This window comes from Terrapene carolina, unplaced genomic scaffold, assembly GCF_002925995.2.
Source record: "Terrapene carolina triunguis isolate 2854851 unplaced genomic scaffold, T_m_triunguis-2.0 Scaffold112, whole genome shotgun sequence".
In the NCBI taxonomy this organism is placed as follows: Eukaryota; Metazoa; Chordata; order Testudines; family Emydidae; genus Terrapene; species Terrapene triunguis.
This window is the reverse complement of record NW_020664463.1, coordinates 1665494-1673983: the sequence shown is the minus strand read 5'-3', so window position 1 is coordinate 1673983 and position 8490 is coordinate 1665494. Positions and strand designations below refer to the sequence as shown.

Sequence of the window (8490 nt, the reverse complement as noted above, 5' to 3'; positions counted from 1 at the left end):
TTTTGGGTGCCGTACTTGAGACACCTTAAAGAGGCCTGACTTTCAGAGGATGGCAGTTCAGCAATTTCTGAGAACTGGCACCCCTAGGCTATCTCAAGCTAGGCACCCAAAACTGAAGCAGTTAAAATCACTAGACATTGGAATAACCTGACCAGCACTGGATCTCCTTGTTTCAGCTGCTAAATGTCAATAAAGCTAAAACTGGAATAAATTATTTGCAAATATTAATTTTCCAAATAAGCAGTTGCTGTAGTTCCTAATGGGAGGGGAGGTGTCTGAACAATCTGTCCATTAAGATGTGGTCTCTACTATGTAAAAGTTCTTGATTGCCCGATCTAAGGTATTTCTAGGCCACCCATCAAATGCCTGCCACAGCTTGAAAGCTGTGCTCTCTTCAACTCCCTGACAGTACTACTTTATCACTCTTAACCCAGTTTAGACTATCTGGGATTTCAATGCAAATGGTCAGTTGGCATTTTATATACTACAGCTTTGTACCAAGAATAGTCTCAGCCTCATCTGCCCTATTAAGAAGTGACCAGATGGAGATTTTTCTGTCTTTCCCTCCTGGGTAAATTGTATCTAATTAAAAATTATTCCCTCCCTTCCTGCTACCCTCCTACACATTTTATATATCATCTAGAGGTTACCTCTGGTTATTTCAGCAAAGGATCATCAGGTCTTGGATAAAACTTGGGGACTTTCTTTGGGGAGGCAAGAAGCCAAAGTTCTAACTGAGCAAAACAAAATTAAAAGTAGATCAGGTTGTCCTGATGGTATGTGTTACAATGTACAGGGTTGGTTGTTTACTTTAGAAAAGGGGATGGGTGATGGACTTCTGCTATAAGGGCATTGCAGCTATCAAAATACAATTTACACAATCTGAAATTTACACCTGGGATATAATCCCTATTGAAGTTCTTTCTTTGTTATAAAATATAACAATTGAACACAATCTCCTTTTTTCCCATGCATGTAGGCACATGCAGCATCTGAGGCCTGGTCCACACTAAGCCCCCAGTTTGAACTAAGATACGCAACTTCAGCTACGTGAATAACGTAGCTGAAGTCCAAGTACCTTAGTTCGAACTTAAAAGTACTTACCACGGGTCCACACGCGGCAGGCAGGCTCCCCCGTCAACTCCGCCTACTCCTCTCGCAGAGCAGGATTATCGGCGTCGACGGCGAGCACTTCCGGGATAGATTTATCGCGTCTAGACAAGACGCGATAAATCGATCCCAGAAGACCGATTGCTGGCCGCCGAACCAGCGGGTAAGTATAGACGTACCCTTAGAAATGTTCTGAGCTTGGTTTGTACAGTCTTTCACTTGATTCTCTATGGCAAGAATTTCTTTCTTAATAAAGAAACTAAAATGCTTAAAGAAAGTACACTAAGATCCCAAATCAATAACAGGGCACTGAAAATGTCCTCATTTAAAAATGATGGTTTTACACGTTAGAACTACAGCATGACTTGAAACCAACTTTGCATCATATCATCGCATGAACTCTGCGGAACTTTGTATTTAGAGCTGAACTGCACAGTTGGCTGCTGTGTCTCTAATGGGCAGAACATAACCTTGGATCTGAACTTTCCCAAAGTTTGGAGTTCTTCAAATATGGTGCCAAACTTTCTATGCAGGCTATCTCCAGTTAGTAACTGACTTCGGGCACTCAGTCTGTTCTGTGTTTCTTGGGCAGCAGCTGATACCATCACAATAACCTAGGCAGGAGCTCATCTTCCTCAGGGATTTATTTGACAATATGACCTTAATATCCTTCAAGCAGTTGGCAGAAAATGGGAAATGGCTGTAGCAGTGGACAGGCTGGAGGAGGCAGTACAAACCTAGGGCCAGTCACACAACACCAGCAGACTGTTTATTATTAAAAAACAAAGCACAAAACAGTTTTAATGTAATCACTTTTATTTTTACTCATTTTTCCTCCTTTCTCAGTATATCACAAATCCCAAGACAGAAGCATTTAAAATGTGAGCAGATGATACTTTCTAGAAGTTCAGCTTTTTCAAAACATTGATTGTCCAGGAGTTGCACAATATTTTAGTTGGGTCATTTTTTTTTTAACACCTTGAAGAAAAGACGTGAGGAGCAGTGGATGGCTCAGAGGAGTTGCAAAAGGCTGTGTTTAAATCTAGGTTTACCTCAATGGCTGTATAATGGGAGTCTAAAGAAGAAGAAAAGAACAAAATAAAACAAACCTGGGATAACAGGTGTTGCGAGTCAAGAATTGGGAATGCACTAGCAGAAATGTGTGCAATTTTGCTTGGCACCTAACTATGCTTTGTGGCATATTCTGCCACATTTATTCAGATTAAGTAATACATAATTATAGGAGTAGCCCCACTGAAATCAATGAGATTACTTGCAAAGCAAGTTACTCATGTTGAGTAGTGAAGGTGGCAGCAACTGGTCATTTAGCCATATCAGCACCTATACAGCACTCTTCGTCTATGGATCTCAGAATGCTATTAGTTCCTATGTTGTACATAAATTCTTACCAAAATGTCTGAAATTCAGCAATTAAAAAAATAGCTTTAGGCCAAAATATTGGGATTGGAAGGTCTTAGCACAGGAGCTACATTTTTCCTCCTCTGAAATGGTTTGGTATAAAAATACAAATATATGCTGAATACATGTTATGGTTGCTCTTCTCTGACTGTGACTTAGGCCTGGTCTACAGTGGGCGGGGTGGGGAGAGGGGGGATCGATCTAAGCTATGCAACTTCAGCTACATGAATAGCGTAGCTGAAGTCGACATACTTAGATCTACTTACCATGGTGTCTTCACTGCAGTAAGTCAACGGCTGACACTCTCCCATCGACTCCGCCTGCGCCTCTCACCCTGGTAGAGTACCGGAGTTGATGGGAGAGCACTCAGCGATCGATTTATCGCGTCTAAACTAGATGCAATAAAATCGACCCCCGCTGGATCGATCGTTGTCCATCGATCCAGTGGGTAATGTAGACAAGTCCTTAACAATTGCAAGTGATACTAGCCTGCCACCTATTCCGTGTGAAGTGGCTGCATTGGGCCATACCTTTGCCTCCCTCCACGGCATGGGCGCTCAGGCACAGGAGCAGAATTATGCCACAAAGTTATTCTACCCAAGAACTGGAATTTTCCTTCATAGAGACTTGCAACGAAGTCAGAGAGCAGCTCTGTGATAAAAAGCACCACCTTCATTTTGAAAAAGAATATATGCAAACATGGATACACAGCTCAGTCTAAAAGGCTGATTCTTGTGTGCTGCAGGAGTAAACCAGAAAAGGTCAAAGGCACTTGGACTCTATTGCCTGCTAGGAAATCAGCTTAAAACATATTTTCTAGTACCAAGTATTGCATATAGGATTATATTCTCTGCAAATACTGTACTCCATTTTTCCTACTGTTCAGCGTATCCATTTGTCTAATAGTACCGTACGCTACTTTAAAGCACTGGAACTCTGGTAGAACTTCAATATTAAATAAACCAAATCTTGATTTTTACATTACAAGAATCTCCTTGAAACTAGCAGTTTGATATGTGGCTAAATCCCTCCCACCTTAATCACATGATTAGTCCCGCTGAAGTCAGTGGGACTAGTTACAGTAATGAGATGATAAAGATTTACCATATTTCTAATTACCAAGAAGAATGCAGTGATGACATAGTACATTCAACTCACTGAAGTTTGATCAGCAGATGGGCAGTGAGTTGGGTATTATTGTTACGGTGCTGTAAGTGTAAACACTACTTTACCCAATGTGTAAAAGACAGGAAGCAGCCCTGTATAGGATACCTCTCAAATAACTTATTTTTTTACATATACATTTTAAAAATGTCAAAAGTAAGTTGTTTTTAGACAGACAAAGTCGAAAACTCAGCCTGTAAGTTCTTGTACAGCAGCAACATTCAGACACTGACACTCTGAACCTGTACATTAAAATGCAAAGTTCTGCATGAACATGTTTAAAAATTAGGTTTTTGCCAAGCAAGTTAGGCTGAAATTTTCATACTTGAGTGTCTAAAGATAGGCACCTGAATGTATATTTAGGCATCGAGATACAGATTCCCTGATTTCCAGTGGTTCTGATCTCATTAACATCAGTAGCAACAGTGGCTGCTCAGCTGTTCTGGAAATCAGGGATGTAGATACCTAACTATAACTACTCAAGTTTGAAAAATTTGGCTTTAGCTATAATGACATTTTATTTTAAAAATAATAGCCAAGTTTCATTGTCTCCGATTACAGTGTCTGAAATATAATTAAAGTAACAATTAATAGAGCAACATGTCTATGGCTAAAGCTGCAGACTAACTGACATGGAAAAAAAATGCAAAATCTGTAGCTCTTGAAAGTAATTAGAGATCTGTAGCATTCCACAGATACTTCATATTCGGCTCCTGGAAAGCATTACTAGGCAATTTAAAACTTTTTCATAGTATTACAATGTTATCATTGCCACTGATATGCTTTTCAAGCTGGTCTGAGGAAGACTTTATGTTATTAACACTGCAAATCTTTACTAACTATTTCAGATTTACTTTCCACCCCTCCAAATCCCCCCATTTTGGCTCAAGCACCACCGACTAGACTTGAACATATTTTTAAATACAACAAAAATATGAAGACAGAGAATTGGTTCTTTTATATGCAATTTTGGACTCGGTTGCAGGAAAGACTTTAGGACATTATTTTCTTAAAATTCTCTTTATAAAAGTCATCCTGAATTACTCATATGGCTAAGCCATTGGCAGGTCATGGTAAGCTGCATATCTGCCAGTCACATGATGGTAAATCTGCAAGGAAAAGGAGAATTTATAATGGTATCATATACAACTAAAAATTAAAAAGGTATCATTAGCCAACAAATTAATGACATGTTGAGGGGCAGTTGGGTGTTAATATATTTTAAAATATGTGTGTGTGTGTAGAAAGATTTCTATTGACTACGATGGGCTTCAGAACAGACCCATGTTGAATATAAAATGTACTTTTTATTTATGTCTCTCTCCCCCACCTATCATATGCTCCTGGTTGCTTTAGAGATTGTAAACTCTATGGGGCACTAGAAGCAGATGACTACTCTAGAATGGGTGTAACACAGCCCTCTGCCCTATGGCTGTTCAGTAGCAGGAGGCAAAATCTCCTACTGTATGCTGCTACTACTGCAGAGGGCTGAATCTTACATCACTGGCATGGCAGGCAAGCAGTTCCTAGGCATGGCAGGCAGGTACCAATATCTGGCCACATCCCTCCCTTGCTAACACATTCTCACTTCCTGAAGGGTGAGAAACAAACATGGCATAGCTGCAGGCTTTGGAGCTCAGCAGCAGCAGAGTGACTCTGAGTGGTTGAAAGCCAGCAGAGCAGATTCTCTCTGCTCAGCACTGTGAGCCTGGCCCAGATCGCTGCCTAGGGAGGCAATGCAGACTGATTAGATCATGGAAGCCCCCTAATGACTCCCTGTAGCAACAAGCTAGATTTAAAGAAATCCAGCATGGAAGCAAAATTGTAGTTCTTAAGTCATTAGAATCGTGCTCCATTATCCTTGAAATGGTGTGGAATACATATTTCATGAAAGCAATAAGCAAACATTTTCTATAAAAATGTTTTCTCTCAACCAAGACTGGAAGGAACCTCCCGGGGCCTCAAATCCAGTCCCCTGCTATCACAGAACTAACCTGTCTCTCGATATCGGACAGCAAAGTACTGGCACCTAGGCGAAAGAGGTCTGGTTTCAGCCACTCATCTCCTAGCTCCTCCTTCATCAATACGAGCCAGGTAAGAGCATCCTTTGCACTACGAATGCCTCCAGCAGGTTTAAATCCAACCTTAAGAAAAGTGTAATACATACAAAATACTATTTATTTTCAGTGATTTGTCTTCATTTTAGGAGAAATGAAAATCTGCGTATCTCCAGCTGGGAAATGTCCACAATGTACACCCAAGACTCTGTTATGCGTTAGGTTCTAACTTTAGGCAAAGCCTTCAACAAGCAATAGTGTGTAAGCTGCACCGACTCAGGAGTAGTCCTGGAAGGCTTTGTGCCTCAGACACCCCTGTGAAAGGTACAATTCCCTCCCTGCTTCCGGAACCCCAATGAGAGAGTGGGGTAGAGGCAAGACTGTCCATTCCCAGCCACCCCCTCACCCTCCACTCACATGCTCTGGGGAAAGAGGGAGAGGGTAGGTAATGTCTCCAACTCTTACATGCCTGTTCCCAAGTTCTGGGTAGCTGACGTAGGGGGTATAAAGGATGATTCTTATTCCTTTGCACAGGCACATAGTCACCATCTAGTTCTAAATGTCTAATAATAAACACACACACAAACATCTCCTCAAAGATGTGGAAGTGAAGAGGTCTGTATGGAATGGGAGTTAGCTGTCAACAACTGAGAGGCTTCTATATTTTACTGAAAGCGCATGCATGATAATTATATGCTACCAGTCTGTATTTTTAAGCTATATTTAGTACACTAAAATTAATATACAGTTAATTGCCTAGATATAATAAATCTTTCTACAGGGATGCACCAAGTTGGGTCCGTTCCTGTTAGACATATGAAGTTTTGTTTGTTTGTTAATTTGGCAAATACTGTCATTCCACAGAATATCCACAGAATGTGTTTTTTATCAGAACTGAAATGTAGGGCCTGCAATATACACCGCTACCTCGATATAACGCGACCCAATATAACACGAATTTGGATATAACGCGGTAAAGCAGTGCTCTGGGGGGGGGCGGGGCTGTGCACTCCGGCGGATCAAAGCAAGTTCAATATAACGCGGTTTCACCTATAACGCGGTAAGATTTTTTGGCTCCCGAGGACAGCGTTATATCGAGGTAGAGGTGTATGAAACAATGCAGATCTGAAGTTAAACAATGCGTGCTGTGTTAAGAGAACACATTCTGGGTCCTATGTCGGCTGCATAGCCATACACTTTTAGGATTGCAGAATCCGTCCACATCACAGTCCTTAAGAGCCTAGGAGTTCCTACATTAGAATGGACCATTTATCCATCAAGTTCATTATCCTGCCTTCAGCAGTGGTCTATACATATGCCCTGAAGCTTGAAAAGCAAAGAGAATAAGAAGCAGGCCTGCTGGTATTTGATGTAATGCAGGAACAATCTGGATAGTCTGCAGCGTAGTATATAGTGGTGCTTTCACAATTCCCTCCACCCCAGGAAGATTCTCCTCAGAGAGCCCTGAGACCTTCCCTGTTCCATTTTTTTTTCTTTTATTCTGCTTTCTCCTTACGCCCTCACTCCCTGAGAGGATTATCAATCTGCTAAATATTTGAAGCAGTTATAGCCTGGAAAGCATGAATCCCATTTTCTAGAGGATACAGTGAGATCCGTAAGAAAATTTACTGGAATTAAAAAAAAAATAAAAAATCATTGAACTATGTATTTGGTAAAGATTATAGTAATTTAGCAAAACAAACTTGAAGAAGAAGTATATTTCTCTCACACCGAAGCATTCTAATAACACTATTTCTAAAAGATAAAAACAGGAAAAGCAGCTGAATCTGAAATGCAGAGAGAAAGAGAGAGAGAAAAAGAGTGAATGTAATAGCTCTAGTTTTCCAAAAATAATTCAAACCACGGCAACTGGAAAAACATCTGCAATGCAAAGAATTAAAGCAAAGGGTATATGGTGTCAGTTTTTCTTTCACAAAGGGAAAAACTAATGAAAATCTCATTAGATTCTTCCTACCAGTGTCAAAGCTCTTTGAGATAATCTGTGGCTAAAACAAGTAAACTTCAGGTTTTTTAAAAAAAGGGTGGGGAGAGAAAAATTAAAAATAACACTTGCACAATTTTTCCTGTTCAACATGAGTATTCCAAAAAAGTTTTTATTTTTGCAAAGAGCTGGCAAAGACTGGCCTATCCTCGCCTTCATTGCCCAGCTTTTCAAAGAGCACATCTGACTGCCATAAAAATGCAAAAAAAAGATATTTAATTCAAAAGCTGCATAAAGTCTAGCTGCTTTTTCCCTGCTGTTTCACAGCATTTCATTATTTTGTTTAATAAGTTCATCTCCTCGAGAATTTTCTCTTCACCTTATATTATTAAAAGTAATATGTTTTTCTGGATTGGGGGTTTCCCAACAGAAAAACCAATTTATGTGTCCCCTTCAATAATGACAGGAAAAGATTATTTCCCATTATACTGCACACTTTTCATATCACTACCACAGCTTATCATTCAATAAATGTTACTCTGCAACCTGTTCCTTTCCTTGAAAAAGTTTAATTTCTGTATTAACCTGTTTTTGCCGGCTCACGCCTTGCTAGAAAGCTTCTGTACAGCAGCAGAATTAGTTTGTTAAAGAAACCATTTAGAAATCTCTTGTCACTGATAAAATTGTCTTCAGTTAATAGAAGGATATAAAGTCAGTTTACATCTAATTCTCTCTCTCTCTCTCTCTCACTCACACACACACACACACACACACACACACACACACACACACACACAC

General features: G+C 40.1%; 1 protein-coding gene across 1 annotated transcript in view; it reads right to left on the bottom strand.

Moving 5' to 3' along the window:
• Window positions 1–3516: 3516 nt before the first annotated feature.
• The window catches only part of DERA (deoxyribose-phosphate aldolase), a 97286-nt gene continuing 92312 nt past the window's right edge, over window positions 3517–8490 (bottom strand). The window contains exons 8-9 of the mRNA XM_026652288.2: window positions 5688–5837; window positions 3517–4802 (exon numbers count right to left, since the gene is read on the bottom strand). Coding sequence (XP_026508073.1) covers window positions 4746–4802; window positions 5688–5837 — 207 coding nt within the window. The 3' untranslated portion in view covers window positions 3517–4745. The remainder of the gene's footprint in view (window positions 4803–5687; window positions 5838–8490) is intronic.